This window comes from Scedosporium apiospermum (genome assembly GCF_000732125.1).
Source record: "Scedosporium apiospermum strain IHEM 14462 chromosome Unknown SEQ_SAPIO_0110, whole genome shotgun sequence".
NCBI lineage: Eukaryota > Fungi > Ascomycota > Sordariomycetes > Microascales > Microascaceae > Scedosporium > Scedosporium apiospermum.
Genome location: NW_015971811.1, coordinates 2,475,800 through 2,494,870, shown reverse-complemented (window position 1 = coordinate 2,494,870; position 19,071 = coordinate 2,475,800). Strand labels below are relative to the sequence as shown.

The 19,071-nt window shown below is 53.1% G+C and overlaps 4 protein-coding genes and 3 pseudogenes across 4 annotated transcripts; 3 read left to right on the top strand and 4 right to left on the bottom strand.

Moving 5' to 3' along the window:
- Nucleotides 1–1,498: 1,498 nt before the first annotated feature.
- On the bottom strand, nucleotides 1,499–1,777 carry SAPIO_CDS7629 (annotated as a pseudogene; the record flags this gene model as incomplete).
- Nucleotides 1,778–2,595: 818 nt separating this feature from the next.
- On the bottom strand, nucleotides 2,596–3,441 carry SAPIO_CDS7628 (annotated as a pseudogene; the record flags this gene model as incomplete).
- Nucleotides 3,442–5,497: 2,056 nt separating this feature from the next.
- Nucleotides 5,498–6,661, top strand: SAPIO_CDS7627 (uncharacterized protein; the record flags this gene model as incomplete). Its single annotated transcript, XM_016789451.1, has 6 exons — nucleotides 5,498–5,539; nucleotides 5,591–5,693; nucleotides 5,750–5,919; nucleotides 5,977–6,221; nucleotides 6,285–6,438; nucleotides 6,509–6,661. The coding sequence occupies 6 exons, from the start codon at nucleotides 5,498–5,500 to the stop codon at nucleotides 6,659–6,661; spliced, it is 867 nt and encodes a 288-aa protein (XP_016641278.1).
- Nucleotides 6,662–8,520: 1,859 nt separating this feature from the next.
- SAPIO_CDS7626 (Uncharacterized protein) lies at nucleotides 8,521–9,509 on the top strand (the record flags this gene model as incomplete). Its single annotated transcript, XM_016789450.1, has 2 exons — nucleotides 8,521–8,743; nucleotides 8,812–9,509. The coding sequence occupies 2 exons, from the start codon at nucleotides 8,521–8,523 to the stop codon at nucleotides 9,507–9,509; spliced, it is 921 nt and encodes a 306-aa protein (XP_016641277.1).
- A 202-nt stretch (nucleotides 9,510–9,711) lies between these two features.
- Nucleotides 9,712–11,082, bottom strand: SAPIO_CDS7625 (uncharacterized protein; the record flags this gene model as incomplete). Its single annotated transcript, XM_016789449.1, has 3 exons — nucleotides 9,712–9,923; nucleotides 10,007–10,588; nucleotides 10,737–11,082. 3 exons carry the CDS (start codon nucleotides 11,080–11,082, stop codon nucleotides 9,712–9,714), a joined length of 1,140 nt encoding a protein of 379 aa, XP_016641276.1.
- Nucleotides 11,083–12,566: 1,484 nt separating this feature from the next.
- SAPIO_CDS7624 lies at nucleotides 12,567–13,109 on the bottom strand (annotated as a pseudogene; the record flags this gene model as incomplete).
- A 662-nt stretch (nucleotides 13,110–13,771) lies between these two features.
- On the top strand, nucleotides 13,772–18,466 carry SAPIO_CDS7623 (uncharacterized protein; the record flags this gene model as incomplete). The annotated part of the gene is made up of 5 exons (XM_016789448.1): nucleotides 13,772–13,888; nucleotides 13,957–17,022; nucleotides 17,180–18,164; nucleotides 18,269–18,370; nucleotides 18,435–18,466. The coding sequence occupies 5 exons, from the start codon at nucleotides 13,772–13,774 to the stop codon at nucleotides 18,464–18,466; spliced, it is 4,302 nt and encodes a 1,433-aa protein (XP_016641275.1).
- Between the last annotated feature and the right edge of the window lie 605 nt (nucleotides 18,467–19,071).

The following is a 19,071-nucleotide window of genomic DNA, read 5'->3' as shown; positions in this document are numbered from 1 at the left end:
CGGCAGCGGTGGCAATGACGGCAAGCAATAGCCAATGAGGAAGAGCATTCTTGGAGAGGCGATGGCGGAAGTTGGCTACGTGGAAATAACAATAGGGTTGACAGTGACAGTACCGGAAATACGTGTCGACCAAAGACTGAACTACAGCTGGTTCAGGTAGGGTACTGAATCTGACTGGATATGTCGGTTGGGAAGTTGAAGGGTAGCCTTGAGAAATGGGGACGTTCAGCGCGGACGAATAGTGTTCCGAGTCACTGAAATATGAGGGGATAGCACTGCTATCGTACATTATCAGGCTGCCTGCAATGGGATGATAAATAGCTCGGGTCAGGAACTAACCTTATGGGTTGCATCATGCTCAAATGTGACTCGATCGTTGCGACCCTTGCAGCAAGAGTTTGTGTCTTAAAACGGAAAGATTAGTGTGCGAGCCAGGCCGGAGGCTTGAGACTAAGACAAAAAAAAATGGGGACGCCAGGTCTCTTACAACAGGATCCGCGGTGTTCGAAGTGGGAGCGCGAGGCTGTATGTGCCCGATGTCGAGAACCACATCATCGGTGGGCAAGAAGAAGCCGTCGTCGTACTGACAGAGTTGTTGGAGTCTGGCGCAGAAAGCACAGACTGGTCTTTCTCCGGAACACCGCGTTTTCTTACGCCTAAATAAGAATCAATTATAGCACCACAAGCCCGTGCCAGCGCTTACAGCCTGCAAATGGCAGAGTCAAATATGGAAATGTGATTGCCGGGATTAGGACGGAACTGTAATACCTGCAATTCAGGCACGCCCTGCGGACGCGCTTCGCCTGACGTTCGCTCATCGCGACCGGCTCGGATCCTATGCAATCTGGTGGAACACCCTTTGGTGGTTCGGCCCCGCGCTGAACCCCGGAGACGATCGGATAGCCGCTGCGGTGGAGGATTGAAGAGGCTATCCTGGAACGAAGGCCGACAGTGGGACCGATTGGCTAGGGTGGAGGATATACGGGGATATACGGGGATATACGGGGATATACGAGGTTGCCGTTGGCATACAATTGTCAAGACGAACAGTGAGGCCGGGTCGAGCTGGTGGAGTGAATAATCACCGGCCGGCAGGAAGGATCAGGATGCAGGAATAGCCGACTAGGCGATGATCCATACTTTACCCCAGTTTGTGGGGTATGGCACGTGATACACTAAGAGCAACTAAACTAGTGCTTGTGTGGTTTGCGGGAACCGCCATCTACAAGTACGAATCCTAGGCCAATCATGACAGTATCGCTCTGTCTAGATCCGCTTCCCAGGTTGCTGGTCGTGCGGGAGCTGCGGGTCGCTCAGGTGCTTCCGAAGCAGGCTCGCGACGCCGTCAACCATCAATGTTGGACAGTTCACCCAGGCGGCACTTCCGCACCAGAGGATGTATTTGGCACGGTGATAAAACTCGAGAGAATTCCGCATAGCTGTTTTCGTAGGGAATTGCGGCCATGCCCTCAGCTATGCCGAAGTCCTGCAGTTTCCGCTATCCTTCAGTAGTGATGAGCTCATCCCGGCGACGTCCCCACGTATCGAATGTCTTGATGTAGGGATTGTTGCGTTCAGCATCGAGAATCCAGCCCATGACTTGTGGAGAGAGGACTTTGTCGCCAAAGGTGGAGAGATCCTCGCTAACAGAATCTTTGACGGATTTACGCAGGAAGAGATTCAACCCGCGGTTCAAGGCGGCATCATCGTGAAATTGGTTTGGCACAACGGGCGGGGCCTGGAAAAAGCCAGCAGTCGAGCTTGAGGGTGTATTCATGGCGAATGTAGTAATTCGTAGGTTGTGATAGACGTCGTCTTCCCGGTAAGTGAGTTACAAAGCCCGATAATAGAAGAAATCTTCAGGAGGGATAGAGGGGCTTTTCTTGGGGTTTAAACTCGAATTGAAACAGCTCTAATAGCCCGGGCCTCTCGTCCAACTCGCGACTAACCGCGGGATTACCAAACTGCTCGGCCCGATATGACACCGGCGTGGCCTGTAAGAGCCGCAGGAATTGACCCAGACTCCCTGTGAGGTGTTATAATCTGCGGGGAAGCGAGGAGGGGGCGGCGAGTTAGGGCGAGTCAGGGGCGAGTCGCACGGTAGAGGATGTCGACGTGCACTCTTTGGGCTTCGGGTCGCCGAGGTTGAGAGGGACCTTGAGCTCTGCTCTCTTTGAGATTTACAGCATAATGGCATCAGCTCATATCCCGGAGGTCATACCTTCTCAGCCTGCCTAGTATTCTGGCCGCGCCCCTGCAGGATGTTTGACTCAGTTGGTGTAGCAGACTACGACTTTTTGACAATACGGCCGGCTGCTGATGCTGCTGATGCTGCCTACGTCTCCTCATTCAGAGGAAGCAAATGGGCCAGTCGAAGAAAGAATAGAGCAATTAATTCCAACAGCAGCTGTTCATTGCGCGTAATACATGGAGTAGTGCTATTTTCACTATTGGTTCAACTCGCATGACTGATCTCCTAACTTCGCCGTATCCTTTCCTTCTATCACGAATATTGCATTTATTTGACGCAAGATTGACTTAGCATAATTTCTTCTATATCCTGCGGTTGTGTACAAAAATTCTTCCTGCATCAACTTAGAGCCTCGGAGTCTCAAAGGCACCGTGCCGACCTGCTCCCCCACTAAATTTTGCCGCACCGGCAACACTTTCTCTGGTGATTACCTTAACGCCCTGATCGAATTCGTTCTTCAATGCATCCTCGAATGACGAAGCGTTGTATGCAGAGTAGTAGCAGTTGGAACGGTCGACGTTCATACAGGCTTGAGGGAATGTCAAGAGCTGTCTCGCAATTTTCGTAGCTTCGGCCAACGCCTGTCCTTTGGGGACGACACGGTTGGCAAGACCCATCTGCAGGGCCTCCTGAGCCGGGACACCGCGGCCCGTAAGAATCATGTCAAAGGCCCTCCCCAGCCCTACAATCGCTTGAAGGCGGACCGTGCCGCCGTCGATAAGAGGCACACCAAACCTCCGGCAAAAGACGCCAAATATAGCATCTTCCTCAGCGACTCTGATGTCACCCAGGAGGGAAAGCTCCAGACCCCCGGCAACAGCGTATCCCGATACCGCACAGATGACGGGCTTCTTAATCTGCATTCTCGACGGGCCTATGGGCCCAATGTTGCGGCCTTCCACACGATGGTCGGCATCGATGATGGGGCCCTTGTACTGGTTGCCTGCCGGCCCTTTGTCGTACTTGGCGACTTCGTGGAGGTCAAATCCGGCGCAGAAGGTGCCGTTGGCGCCGTAGAAAACGCACACCCGCTGAGTTGGGTCATGTTCAAAGGCGAGGAAAGCTTCGGTCAGCTTCCTGCCGGTTGGGCCATCAACGGCATTGCGCCGATGCAGTCGATTGATTGTGATGGTGGTGATGCCATCCGAGGTTTTGCTAACCTGGACTGCTTGGGGCTCAGTATCGGCCATTTTCAGCGAGATAAGGGGTGGCAATAGAATGTGTTCAGGAACAATAGGGTTGGAAGGTCAATTTCTGGAGCTTGGAAGGAATGAAAGTGAGACCATGGGCTGTTTCACTCACTCAGCATATTAGTCTTGTCGCAAGGAATATATGTAGAGAGATAGACATCTACATCGCCGTGGCTTGCCGAGGTAAAGGTGATTCACCGCGGCCCTTAATCGCTTTTTGTCGTCGGCATGGCAATGATGTCTTCCGTTGGCGCGTTCAACATCCTGGCTGCGGCACACCAAGACATCAATGTGGAGTGTGGGCACGGCGCATGCCGGGTTTGGGCCCACTTATCCCGCCCACGGAGTGGCACGTGAAGATCTTGCCGGGCCCACATCGGAACCAAGCTTCGGTGCATCAGCAAATTAGGTTTCCGAAGTACACGAATGCCCATGCCTCTGAGCCCAACATCACAATGCATGGCCCGTGGCCCCTCCCTCGGATCCGCATTTGCTCCGTTCGTCACGGAGACTATGGTTTTGAGGTCGTCGTCAAGGTTGAAGTTAGTAGAGATTATAGAGATACACTCTTGCTAAAATACGTAACAGTCGTGGATCGGCCGCGGATGAATCGGAGCATGTCTTATTTCCCCTTGCCGATAGTGCTCAATAGAGGAATAGCAAGTCTCATCTATTCATTTCTTTAAACTCTGACCACGTAGAACTAAGACGAAACTCCAATGGTCAAACCTCCATCCACTGGGATAATTTGACCCGTGATCCATTGAGACTCGGGTCGACAGAGAAATACCACCATTGCCGCGATGTCCTCCGCCCTTCCAAGCCGAGGCCAAGGAGTTGCCTTTTCCATCGTCTGGAGTATCTCGTTGTTTTCAAAATTTCCTCGTGCCATACCAGTAGCAACAACTCCAGGAGCCACACAATTGATATTGATGTAATCCTTCGCGTGATCGAGCGCACCTGCCCGCGACATGTGGTTGATCGACGCCTTTGTAGCAGAGTAAGCAACCTCTCCAGGGAATCCTGTTACACCAGCGCATGATGAGATGTTAACTATACGTCCCCGGCTTCCCCATTTCTCGTCATGGTGTTGTTGGAGGAATTGCTTGATGGCGGCGCGGCTCATTCTAGCTGTTCCTAGCGTATTCACAGCCGTCATCTTAGACCATAAGTCCTCAGTCTCCTTGACGAAAGGTCGAAAGGGTGCCCAGAATCCCGCGCAGTTGATGAGAATGTCAATTCTACCGAATTTCTAGGTTGATGATTAGCCAAAGTCCTGAAATGTTGGTCCCATGGGTGCTGAACATGAGCTTACCTCCACTGCTGTCTCGAAAACCTTCTCAACAGCTACGGGGTCAGATATGTCGGCCGTACAATAAATGGACTCTCCACCTTTGCTGGAGATCACTTCCCCTGTAGTACTTTGTAAATTCGACTCATAGCCCCGGCTATTTGCTGCCTCGTTCAAGTCGCAGCAGACTATTCTAGCTCCCTCGTCCGCTAACCCTATGGCAATGGCGCGTCCCACTGTAAAATCAGATTAGCAAGATCAATACGACTTCGTCGCGACTCCAGGGTAGTACGTACTTCCAGAGGAGCCACCAGTGACGATTGCCACTTCCCCTCGAGGCTTTTCGTCATGGCTTCGATGAAATCTTGGGGACCGATAGGAGAAGACGCGGGGGTGGGAAAGAAGCAGAAGGTCTAACAACTTGGTGAGAGAGTAGGGAGATTATTGGCAACTAAGGAATTACTTGGTCTGCAGGTTCTTTGATTGCTAAATAAATTAGACATTTTTTCGGGCTAATTTCTTCTCACCCGATCTCCCCGTGCCTTTGAGAAAAGAGTCCGTCGGCGGGGAAATTGTGAGTGAAGACTGTCCTAAGGATGAGATTAGTCCGCAACTCGACTTTGAAATTAATGCGACCGCCACCTTGGTCTGTTGATCGAATGCTGGCTTTTTCTACATCCAGAATTATTTGTACAGAAATAGGAGCAGTCGACTTACCACTCTACTATTTGTGTACGAATCCCGCCGCATTCGTCAGCTCCCACAATGTTCAAGAACAAATTTTATTGTATTACCGGAGCGGCATCGGTAAGTCCATACGAACCGGATCATTGCGCTTGACTGATAATTGGGTTGCAGGGCATCGGCCGCGCCACTGCACTTGAATTAGCGTCGGAGCAGGCATCGGGTCTTGCTCTTAGTGATGTGGACATGGAAGGGCTTGAAAACACGGCAAAGGAGTGTAAGTGGACTTTTGTCAACGCCCTCTGGAATTTCATATTTACGTTAAAATCCTAGGCCAGCGTATGGGAGTCAAAACCGTCCTGACGACCAAGCTCGACGTTCGGAACCAGAGGGATGTTGAATCGTGGGTTGAGGAAGCGTATGGATCATTCGGAAGGCTCGATGGCGCTGCCAACGTCGCCGGTGTAGCTGGGGGAACCGGCGATACCACTATTGAGACGATTGTAAGATCCTCCTCTCCATCTCAGAGACTGTTCTTCCTTGTTTATCAACAGTTATAGGTTCAAGAGGACTGGGATCGAACTCTGGGAATCAACCTTAATGGCGTGATGTCCTGTATGCGAGCTCAACTTCCTCGTTTGACCAAACCAGGAGGTGCTATTGTCAACGTCGCCAGCACATCAAGTCGGCGCGGGCTACCACATAGCGCCGCTTATGCCGCCAGCAAGTTCGCTGTTATAGGGTTGACGGAGTCCGCCGCCGGGGAATATGCCAAGCAGGGCGTTCGCATCAACGCTCTGCTGCCGTAAGGATTTCCTAATACAATTAATCTAATTACTTCGACCATTTACTGACGCTTTTCTCTCAGCGGCCCTATTGATACCAAGATATTCCGAGATGGCGAAGCCAAAGGTCTATTCGATTCGGATGCGCTGTCTAAAGACACACTTCTAGGGAGGGTGGGGAAAGCCGAGGAGGTCGCCAAGGTGCTATGCTTCCTGCTTAGTGACAATGCATCCTACGTAACTGGGGGTGAGTTTTCTGGGACAATCTGACTGTTTCACAACTAACTGTACTAATTCCTGTGTGCAGCGCACTGGAATGTTGACGGAGGTTACTTGGCATGTTAACTGGCCGGCCATCGCCAACCCCGAGAGGGAGCGAGCGGCATGTGCCGAAACCAGCCGTAACCGGCGCACGGGTTTCGACAGGATGTTTGGATGCGGTAGTATTGGGGAGCTGTAGCAACTCTACCTAAATATATCTGTTGGTCTCATTCTAACGGGCCAGCATGCAAACCTCTGCCAGCATTCTCCCACGACCAATCCCCAGTATCAATCGTGTTATGCTTGCAGAACAGCCCGACATGTTTGTCCAGTGACTTTTAATATTTCTAGACAATTAAACCATTGTGTGAACAAGGGCGGCTAGGCTCAGAGGCTTACTTCAAACAATCAAACAAATCCCCATGCCCATTATACTCAACTTGGTTATAGAAGAAAAAAGAAGAAGAAGAAAAAGAAGAAGAAGAGATCAATTGATGCATTCGGTACAAACTTATTCTCAAATCTCAAATTGCTTTTTATCATGAATGTCAGCGACGGCTTTCCAATTCTGGACCCGAGCGAGAGGGCTGGACGGAAGCTGAATGGACTCGAGTCTTAGCGTCAACAGGTAACAGGTACCCATGCTCCCGGACACCCATCTTGTCGACGAGTCGCCCATGAATAGGTATCGTTTTTCATTATGAAAAAGAGGTCCGGGCTCATGGGGATACGTGATTGAAGACCGAGTCTTATTTCTTGCATTGTTATTCGATGAATAGATGGTATCCGCTTCTTTAGTGCAAGCCATCAATAAGGAGCACGGCCGAGGCCATTCTGCAGCAGGCCAACGGTGATGTTGTGTACATTGAAGGTACTTCTTCGTCTGGAGAGGAGAGGGGAGGGGGGTTCCATGGCCCAGGGAAATCCACTGCTTTTCGCTTTCCCGGCCAGCACAAACCCCCGCTCTTGACTCGCGACTCCAGAGCTCCGGCTTTGGCAAGGCCCGCAACTGAAGTTAAATTTGGACCCTGGTAGATACGTTGCTGCTCGATTCTAAGCGCATCGGCCATGGGCTTACACTTGCGTGGCACCCGTACGTTTTGAACAGTTGAAGAAGCAGGGCGTCTATCTTGAGTTAAAGACTTAGTCTGACCCCCAGGATGGATGGGCATTGCATGTAGAGGATACTTGACAACAATGTCAACTGTACTTTGAACAGTGATAATGGCGCTCTCTTTAGGTGAGCAATGCTGGCGCGGGCTTGGCAGTGGCCACTGACACGCCCACTGGTCTACCTTGTCTCACGACTTCTACCAAGTCATGATCGGCCTTGCCGACATGACTGTCCACACGACCGGCGACAGCTAACAGAATGTAGTTTGCAATACGCTTGCATGGATGAAGACGAATTTGGAAAGATATTCCATTCCCGGGAGGGCGGGCTGATGGAAGAGTTGGCTAAAATGGGTAATTAAGGAGTATGGTCATCTGATTATTAGAGAACATGGCAGCCGAAGCTGTTGGAACAAGCCAACAGGTCAGAAACACGGGGATGATGGTCCAACTCTGCAGATGTACGCCGACAAAAGCAGATAAGAAAATATCCTGCAAATTGGGTTGTCAAGTGATTGTTAATTCCGTTTGGCGATTATATTGTGTTTGTTCTTAAAGTCGTTTTCGGGCCCTTTCTGGGCCCTTTGAATGGTGTCAGTACCAGTGTTTCTGATATTCATAGGCCTTGGCGGCACTTTGACTTCTGAGGAATCACGCCGTTTTGGCTGGACATGCATGGGAGAAATAGATGGGTGTATCGATGATGTCGGGTAGAAGAGACGTCAACTATTTAAAACCCGAGCCTATCATCAGTACACATTGGAGGAAGCTTTTTAAACCCTGCACCTAATACGTCCATTGCCACCACGCTGCTCGCAATGCTCTCATTGAATGGTCAGCTGACAGCCTTGAAATAAAACAAAATCACCACCATTCGTTTTCCCCGCTCTCGGTCTGCCTTTCATTTCAACCACTTTTCATTTGGCTCCTCCTTGCCCGCACATCATGGCTCGTATCAAGCAATCATCGAGGAAGCGCTCTGTGCCACCGGTAATAACTTGGACGCGCTTCCACCTACCGCAGGAGCAGCAGTTGCCGACGTGGTCCGTAGACCAGACCCCAGGCCACATCAATGTCCATCATGGCCCACTTATAGGTGTGCGAGGTTGTAAGCGGGTATGGCTGGGAAGAATGGTCGAGGACCCCGAACAGGCTGCCTACATTATCGGTAAATTTATATTGGGAAACATGAAGGGTTGGATATTCGTCACTAACTTTGGAGCAAAACTTATGCAGAATGGGCCACTCAGGATGATGCGAAGAACTTCCAGTCTTCCCCAGCCTGCGCAGAGTTCCTACAGAACCTCCCCGAATACGATAACTCGCAAGTCTCTATCGATTCTAGCTTAGGACTAGAGAAGATAACTTTAAGTGAAGCCTCTTCATCATTATCAACTATGTCACCACGCTTCCTCTTGCTCAACCCCATTATCGATATTCTGAGGCCGGATGTGGAAGACCGTGTTACCTTCACTGCCTTTCTGGTACCAGGCAAAGTCGACAGCCCGCTAGGCCTGTGGAGGGATCATTTCAGGACGCCGTTTTACTCATTTATGCCCCCTGGCTACGAATCCTTAACATTCAGCGGCCGCGCCCGGGATACATTTTCAGCCACATGGTTCCATGTGCTTTCGGAAGACAGCTGGGTGGAGAAGAAGTTTGGAAAGCTGGAGGAACAGACGGCGCACGATGGTGAGGGTGGTCGGACAATCATTTGTCAATTTCACCTATGGCCCACTAGGTGGGGTGGCACTCCAGAGAAAGAAGCGGCATCGGTGGCCGACCCCGAGGGGAGGAAGCGTTGGAATCAAGTCATAGCGCGGGTCATGCCGCCGGCTACGGCCTGGGTACAGGAGCGCTGGGATATCCACCGAATTCTGCGATGTGATCCCCTCCCCGTCGAACCTCCAGAGGAGGGCCCGGAGTTTGAATGAGCAAGAACAGAACTTTGTGAGCAGCACGCAAGGCTTCGAGAATTAGGTGAGATGGTGCGGGAAATCAATGGCCCGACTTCACATATCAGACGTAAAGGACAGGAAAGATATTCACGACCTGGGAATTTTAACACGCCAACAAATCGTACCCCATATTCTTGCTCCAGTACGAGTACTGAAGCAAACATCTTCCTAGCCTCCTTTAATTTCCACTCCGGAATGCCCTCAGACCTTGGACACCTGAAATCGTGGCAACACGGAAATCCCAGTTCGTTGGTATGGAAATCGGATCCTCACCCTCGTCTTCGCCAAACAAATGATACATATGGGTGATGAAGAAGACGTAGTTCTCAGGGTTTAATCGTGCTTTTGCTGGGTTTTTCTTAGCAAGATCAATGCACTCAGTAAGGGCATCTGCCAAGTCCCGAGTTAGTTATTACGGCGGTGGTCAAACCTGCGAAAGCATGGCCATGGCTTTTGGTCCAGGGCTTACCCACATTTCTCTGAGTTCCCGTCCAGAAATATTCCTCCGTTGAGGGCGTGAAAGATCTCGTGAAGCAAAGTCGCGCTCCTAGGAACAGCTTCGGCCAAGTCTACGCCATCGGTCAAACCGTTGTTTGCTTCCCTGTAACTGGCTGCCTTCTCGGTGTTGTCGAAACTGGACGGGCAAAGAATGACGTTGATTTTGGGGTCACCCCTTTGAGCCTGGCCGTTTGCACCTGGTTCAAGTATTTGGAGATCCGCGGTGCCGCCGAGGTGGTCGCTATCGTCGCACATATTGGCACCGGACTCTGTGAAGTAGTAGCCATTCTGCTTTGTGAGCTCGCCAGACCAAAATACTCGGTTATCTGGGTCTTCGGCAAGTTTCTCCTGGTAGACTGGTACGTCTTGGACTAAGATTGTGATGCCGTCTTGGTCCTGCATCTCATTGGCCTGGAAGTCAAGTGCTGGGTCGGTTGGTTGATGTAGACTCAGGAAAGTGCTGTGGCAATGGAGATGGAAGTTGTCCTTGCCATAGAGGACCTTTCCGCTGCTCTCTTGCTTGTGGTTCAAAAAGTCCTCTACATATTCAAGGTAACCTGGTCACAACATCAGTCATATGGTCGCAATCGGCTAGGAATAGCGATACATGGGAGAAGGAGGGGGCAGGGGGTTAGATTGTGCATTGACTACTGGAAGAAAAGAAGAATGAAAGAAAAGAATTGTTGTCTCGGGATTCAAACTTACGTTTGACAGCGTTGAAAGCTGCACGCCTGGGACCATCCTCTTGATTCGAGTCACCGCTTTCTGGTTCGAGTTTGTTTCGGCTTGGGATACCAAAGAAAATCAACATGGCCCTTCGGACACTAAGCAGTTGGTCATATTTTTCCAGGTTCTCCAGAGCTGTGGTGACACTAAAGGAGCTCTCGCTGAGCCATTGGTCCAGCTCCGCCATGCGACCATCGCAGCCGCCATCACGCGATCCGTCCTGAACCGTGAAGATATCTGTGATTTTTACATCTTCTGCGGTTGTGTACGATAGGATGGCCAGGAGGCCTGTGATCAGGCCCAGGAGAAAGGAGTGTCTAGCCATTTCCGTGTAAGCTCAGTAGCCCGATCCGATCCGAGCTTGACCCGGAAGTGTTAGTGACGATGGGTTTGGCGCAACATCGAAAACAATCGAACGGGGGCAAAGAAGAGCGGGGGAAGATGGTGGTGTTAGTGGCGAAAAGCGCAGCCAGACGGGCCAAGTAGGCACAATCATCATCTTTGTTCACGAACTGGCGACCACGCGGGAGGCAGACGCACTTCCCGTCGGGAACACTGGACCCGGTTACCCACAATCTCCTACTGAGAGAACTTTTGCAGATTACTTCTTACCAGATGACACGAAAGAAGGATTTTAGATTGTTCTCGTATGACCACGAGTTATAGGTACATGTCCCTTGCCGTTATTCACGGCGTTTTGTGGGATAGGCAGAATTTCGATCCATTCCTGCGACCAGTCGTCCTGCATTGCAAAGAGGATAGCCGGCTTCACCAGCGGCATAGCCTACCAAGCAAATTACTTCGTAAGAGTCCCATATTGTTCCCACACCTCCGGTGACTTGATTCAGACCGCATCCGGTCCGGCAGTTGAGCACCAGGGCAGATTTTGTTATCTCGTGGACGGGATTGCCACTGCGCCACGATCCAATTTCACCTTGTATATGGACATGCAAGGTTCCGTGACACTATTATCGAAGGATTTAGGCCCTTGACTTTAGCTGCAGGGTACGAATCTGGTGCTGTTGCTCAGTCTGTTGAGATAGGATGGCAGGTACTTATTTAGGCAGACGGGACGAGGCGGGGTCTTCAATTAGGAAAATGAGCATAGAAATACAAGATAGTTACTGGAGATTATATTTGATGACAGGAACCGGCAAAGACGGGTGGCATGAGGCATACTTCATCCGATATTAACGCTTACGACAGAAGCTACGCCCAGGCATTCGTGTTCCCCTTCTTAATTGTGGCGGCTCAATAACGGCGGCCGCATTTGTGTGCCTTGTGTTACCCTGGCCCCTGTAGATTCCATGCCTTGCACTTGTTCTTGTGAATCGGTGAAAAATGTTACAATGTGGACGGGATTAACTACGCCATATCTATATCCCAAACCCATCATCATTTTCGGGTAGAATGCCTGTATCCTGCCTTGATATCTGGACATTTTTCCGTGATATATTTCTGCCTAGCATGCTACAAAGTACCTGGATCTCTTATATTCTAGTAGATACTCACGTAGAGCCCGAGCTCCCTTGAAAAACACGTTGATAACAATCAGTAAGAATTTCATTTCATCTCATCAACATCTATATATAGAAATGACTCTCTATTGATTTGTCCCCAGTGAGGGACGTAGTCAGGGCCAAAACGATTTCCGAACTTCCCGGGATCTTTATCCTCTGCTACCTCGAGGTTTCTGTCACCAACTATGACCTGTACTCACAGTTAGTATCCCTACATAGTAACAGGAACAAAATGTTTAGGTCAAATAACGCAACCCTTCAATGCCAAGGCGTCGCCCACGCGCAAGCCCTACTCTCCCGTAGCCACAATCTTGATGAGGATGCCGCTGGTAACATCGCCCTCGGGGTAGGTTGAGCCTGAGTAAGCTGGGTTGTCCGCGTCAACCAGCACGCCTAGCGATCCGCCGTTGGTGCCACAGCCTATGAGGGAAGCTGCTTGCTGAGCCTCATCGGCGTTGGGGCCGCCGTCGATGGTGGTGGCGATGTCGGCGAAGAGCACGGTCGAGTTGACCGTGTTGTCGAGGTGCTTGGCTATGGCCTGGGCCGTGCCGTGGGAGTAGAGCTGCCACTCGCCGCAGTCGGGCGCGTCCTCGGCGGCCATGCTGAACAGGCGGCCGGTCCTGATCTGTCCGCCATAGGCCCGGAGGTAGTCGGCGATGAACTGGACGTCCTCGACGAGAACGTCTTGTGGGATGCCGTCGGGCTCCTTGTAGCAGAGCTTGTCAGGCGTCTCGGTCTCATAGCAGACACGAGGCATGATAGAATTGGGGGCTGCCAGGGCGCCGCCGAGGAGGAGGGCCAGCGGGCCAAGTTTGACGAGAAGAGAGAGCATAGTGAATGAGAGAGATGGATGATTTGACTGAACTTGAGAGAGTGGATGTCCTTTGGCAAGAATGGATGGGAACTCAGGAGCGTTTGTCTAGTTAGTTATATTCCATCGATAGGGATCGTGGCGAGAACGCAGAGCTAGGAATAGTTGCTGTGCCATTGTTTGTGTAACCTAAGTTAGAGCGGTCAAAAGACGACTTTGGTCGTGACATTACAGAGGCTAACATGATGTCTCGGACATAGGCTACAAAGGAGTAGAATCCCCGCTACCGTATCCGGCCGAGGACGGCCTCGATATTGGTACTTTTGCCTAGTCAAGGCAGCCTGGCTTAATTTTCAAAATGGGTCTTGATGAGCCACGGTTGGTTAATATAGGATAGTATGTGCAGACCAGATCATTTATAATATAGGTACATCCACACGACGCGCATCTACAATGAACTTAAAGGCCCGAAAGAGCAATACCGAGATTGCGATGAAATGGCTTCCTCGCTTGCCGGTTCCGCGGGTGAAATTAGGTACGGACTACAGCTTGACGTAGGTCAGTCAGCCTTGCCTACTCGTCCTGAGACACCTGTCAATGGACGTCCTTTTCTCCCTCGGTCACCGCGCACCTCGACGTCTTTTTGAGACACTCCTGTCAGAAACTGAAGTGGTAGAGCAACCATGGCGGCACTGTTCGCCCTTTTCCTGACTTTGCTGGCCGCAAGATGGAGTCTTGCGGTGTCGGCCAGCACGACTCACTCATTTTCAAATACAACCAAGCTTGAATATTATCCCCAGGTATGTCTTGATCCTCTATCATGTCCAGCTTGGAAGGATAATGCTGATGGCGATGTCTATCTTCACAGCCGCCGCCGCCGTACATGGTGGACAACCAGCACAACTACTACCATACAGCGCCCGACAAGGGCAAGCAGGATGGCCCGGTTTGGGCTTACTCGGGGAGCCTGGACGGGTACTTGACCAATCTTCGGAGCGGTGTCGTCCTGCGCGGCGGTCACGCCGGGTCCAACAGCATCCAGCGGACGAAATTCGACTCCGCCAACAAAAAACGGCAGTCGTCGTCCAACTTCTGGCTTACCAGCCTAGGACCTCTGGGAACGCAGCCGCATGCCGGCGGAGACAGCTACCAGTTCTTCCGCAACGTCGTGGACGACTTCGGCGCCGACAACACGGGAGAGTCGGACGCGACCGAAGCCCTCAACGCGGCGTCGGCCAGCTGGAACAAGGACTCGGTGGGTGGATCGCGGGAGCGATGCGGCAAGGACTGCGGCAACACGTTCTCGCAGGGCGCCATCGTCTTCTTCCCGGGGGGCACCTACAAGATCTGCACCCCCGTGATCCAGTACTACTACACCCAGTTCGTCGGGGACCCGAACGACATGCCCGTCATCAAGGGCTGCGACAAGTTCAGGGGCATCGCCCTAATCGACGTGGATCCCTACAAGCCCGGCGAGTCCGGGGCCCAGTGGTATATCAACCAAAACCAGTTCTTCCGCCAGATCCGGAACTTCCGCTTCGATCTCACCGAGATGCCCCTGTCGACGGAAGATAATGACCAGCCCCTCGTGCCGACGGGCATCCACTGGCAGGTGGCCCAGGCCACGTCGCTGCAGAACCTAGTGTTCGAGATGCCCACTACGAGCACCACGACCCACGTCGGCATCTTTTCGGAAAACGGCAGCGGCGGCTTTGTGTCCGATCTTGAATTTAACGGCGGGAACATCGGCTGGCGCGCCGGCTCGCAGCAGTATACGGCGCGGAACCTGGTCTTCAACCAGTGTAACACGGCCGTGCAGATGGTCTGGGACTGGGGCTGGAACTGGCAGCAGATCACTGTGAACGGCGGTTCCATCGCCTTTAATATTTCCGGGGTGGGCGGCGATACGGGCCAGGGCATCGGTAGCGTGTCCATTATCGATTCCACCATCAGCAACGTCGAGGTTGGCGTTCTGACAAACAACCTCGCTACCTCGCCCAACATCGTTCTCGACAACACCAGGTTCGAGAACGTGGCAAACCCGGTCAAGGCCGAGGGCGGCAGCAACTTGCTGTCGGGGAACTCGGATCTGTGGGCCACGGGCAGACGATATAATGGCTCCGAAGGCTCCATGGAGACAGGCGCCGTAACAGCCCCGGGGAGGGGCAAGGGCCTGAATGATCCCGATGGCAAGTTGTACGTGCGCTCTCGACCGCAGTACGAGGGGCATAGCGTCGGGTCGTTTCTGATTGCGACCACGGATGGTGGATGTCAGAACGACGCTACCGGCGACCAGGCGTCTTGCATCAACTCCTTTCTCCGCCGTGCCTTGGACGAGGGCAAAATCGCCTACTTCCCAGCCGGCGTCTACGCCGTAGGATCCACGGTAAACATCCCGACCGGCTCCATAGTGCAGGGCTCTCTCTGGTCACAGATCCTGGGATCCGGCTTCTACTTTAGTGATATGAAGAACCCCAAGGTTATGGTCCAGGTTGGCAACAAAGGTGACATCGGCGAGATGCAGATCACTGAGATGCTATTCTCGGTACGCGGCGCTACGGCCGGCGCCATCCTGATGGAGTGGAACGTAGCAGCCGCGTCGCAGGGCGCGGCGGCCATGTGGGACTCTCACTTCCGCGTCGGCGGGGCAATAGGTACCGATCTCGACCTCAGCAAATGTCCCAAGTTCAGCAACAACGCCGACTGCATCGCCGCCTCGCTCCTCTTCCGCGTAACGTCCCAGGCAAACGGGTACTTTGAGAATGTATGGGCGTGGGTGGCCGACCACGACAACGACGCCTCCATCGTCAACAAGCCCGACTCCAGCTCGACGCAGATCTCCATCTTCGGCGCCCGCGGCATGCTTATCGAGTCCGAGGGCCCGTCATGGTTCTACGGCGGTGGCTCCGAACACTGCGTACTGTACAATTATCTCATCAGCGGGGCCGAGAGCGTGTATATGGGCCATATTCAGACCGAGTCGCCCTATTACCAGCCCAACCCTCACCCGCCCGAGCCTTTCCGCGCCGCCGCCTCGCTCGCCGGCTTTCCCAACGACCCGGACTTTAGCGAGTGCGAAGTAGCGCCGGACGTGTGGGATGACCGATGCAACTATGCCTGGGGCATGCGCATCATTGACTCCAAAGATGTCATGATCCACTCGGCCGGGTTGTACAGCTTCTTCAACGAGTATTATCAGGACTGTGTACCTACCAACAACTGCCAGGACCACATCTTAGAGGTCAAGGGCTCGACCGGCGTCGTCATCTACAACCTGTTTACTGTGGCAACCGTGAACATAGCCAGTGGCATCGACAAGACGGAAGTCCCACAGGATGAAAACCAGCGGGGGTTTACCACCGAGGTCAGCGTGTGGGTGCCGCTTCCCGGGTCTGACAACGTCGACAAAGTGTGGGTTGGCACCGAGATCTGGACCGCGACCACGGTGAGCTGCCCTGTCCAGACCCGTGCCTGCATGCTGATTCTTCCAACGAGCTCGTTGGGGTCGACAACCACAATCCGACCCAGCAGCTTCACGACCTCACTGGAGTATGGAGGTATCTCGAGCACCACCATTGGCGACGTTCCGACAACCGTCTTCGTCACCTCCACCACCACCGTGACCCTCTCGCTGCCCCCCATTACCACGGACGGGATTCCCTTCTCCAACGTGAATGTGACGGGGTCGGGAGAAACAGTCATTGTCGCTTATCCTAGTGTGGAAGTCCCACCCGTTGTTGTCACGTTGCCGGACGGGGAGGGCGGCGAGACGACTCGAATCGTTTCTCTTCCACCTTGGCCCCTGATCGACGGAGGTCCCTCAACCATATTCACAGACCCAGGCACCCTGCCATCCCCCTCCGACGGGGAACTTCCCACTAGCACGACGTACTTCACTCCCGTCCGTAGCACCATCACGGTGACCAGCGCCACGGTGACAACGATAACGTTCCCGCCCACAGTTGGAGCCACCACAATCGAATGTCCGGCTACTACGTCCATTGCTTTCGCCACGCCCGAAGTTATCGTTGCCACTACCTGCACTGAAGATGCCATCTTGACGCTGAGCTTTGAGTGCCCGAGTACCCGAGTGCTCACATTCCTCGGGCCCGCCACGGCCGGGGCCGCCACCCATCAACATCATCCACCCACCGCCCGGCGTCACGATCCGCGGAACGCTGCCGCCTTGGCCGCGCATCACCATCGGGCGGGATCACCGCATCACGACCGAGTCGGAGCCAGATGATTGCGAGACCCAGACGGCCGAAGCTTGTACTACCACCGACTTCGTGTCGGACGGCACGACGACGTCTTCGACTACGCTGTGCGAGACCATCACCGGCTGCTCCCTCAGCGTCGAAGACTCGTCCACCGCCGTCTTCGGCAGCCAGACCGCCGCGCCCATCGGCGCTTTCAATGATGAGTCGTGGGCGACCATGACGCTCGGCGACGATTACACTAACTCGGTCTTCGCCGCCCTCGAGTCCCGCCTGGCCAGAGAGGAGGCCAGCGGCGGCGGCACCACCCTGTCCTTCACCCCCGGCCCCACTGCGGGGCCGACGTGTGGCGGCGGCGACACCACGGCCTGCGGCGGCACCATCTGCTCCGGCTACTGGTGCACTCCGGACCCGACGGGCCCGCCACCGGGGTTCAAGGACCCGAAAGACCCGAATTCCAAGGACTACTCGGCGCCAACGACCACCATCGGGACAACGACGACGGACGACAAACCGCCGCCGACCAACGACCCCGTGACGCCGCTAACGCGCGGCCCCATCAACTGCTTCAACGAGGACGACTTCCCGGGCCACGCCGACCTCCAGTCGGGCGACCAGGATGATTTCTCCGAGGAGTTCAGCAACCTGCGGACCCAGATGGGCGACAACGACCTGCTCGGGCCGGACGACCCGCCGGTCAGACTGCGCCGTGTAGACACGCACGGGGTCAACTACGATTTCTCTTGCAGCTGGGTTCCGGGGTGCAAGACCACTGTTGAAAAGCAGAGTTTCGGGTTCCCAATCGGGTCGCCTAGCGCCATCACGGCCTACTTGCTCGTTCGGGAGGATTTTACCAAGTGTAGGTGATGACCCCCCACATTCATTTTCTCGAAATTTACGTCACTTATATAATATCATGAAAATGGAAAGAAGCTGACCATGCATCTTTGACTTCCCAAATAGGCAACAATGGAGGTGTTGGTGGCTCGTGCCAGGCTGGATGCCTATTGTACACATTTGAGGGCGGGCGAGGCGGTTTGCCCGATGTCTGCAACGCCTTCGACTGTAGGGCGTGCGGGTCGCCGTTTCAGGATCCTAACTGTATGGTGTGTTGCTCAAATCTTTTTAGTGTCCTTGGATCGGGTCGCAACGCCAGTATAGCTTCTGGCCTTACTGTCATCGACACCGAAACAACATAGGCATAGAGGTATGCATTGTCGCGCTTTTACGTATAAGGCACAAGTGAAGAGGCGCTGTGCGGCGGAACTTGCCGTGTAAGACGGGTTCGCTAGCGGGATACTGTCGGAAGTGGGTCGGCATACGCTAGTTTTAGAGCAAGTTGAAGTTTTCATCACACTTGAGTTTTTGGAATATATACGAGATGTTAGTGAAGTGGCCTTTCCTCGATCTTTCCGCAGTATATCCTTACATTACAATAGATGTTACGACTGAAGACTGGGTGGGAGTTCTGTCATGGCTTGATGTCGCGCCGTCGGTTGTGACGGTGGTGGGAAGTTACAGATAGTAGATGTTCGATATGATGGTAACATGTTGATTGGATTTACCCTCTTCTCTAAGGTGGTAGATGTGCTACCCAAACGGAGCAGTGCAGCCTGCCCGCTCACCACAAGAACGAAACAGAAGAAACAGTTGGTCTACTGGGTCTAGAATAGTTCCCACAAGAAGCTGCTGCAATTCCGCCTACAAGAATGGTAATGGAACGTCGGAATCGTTGATCAACGGGAATAGGGCCGTATCACAACCAA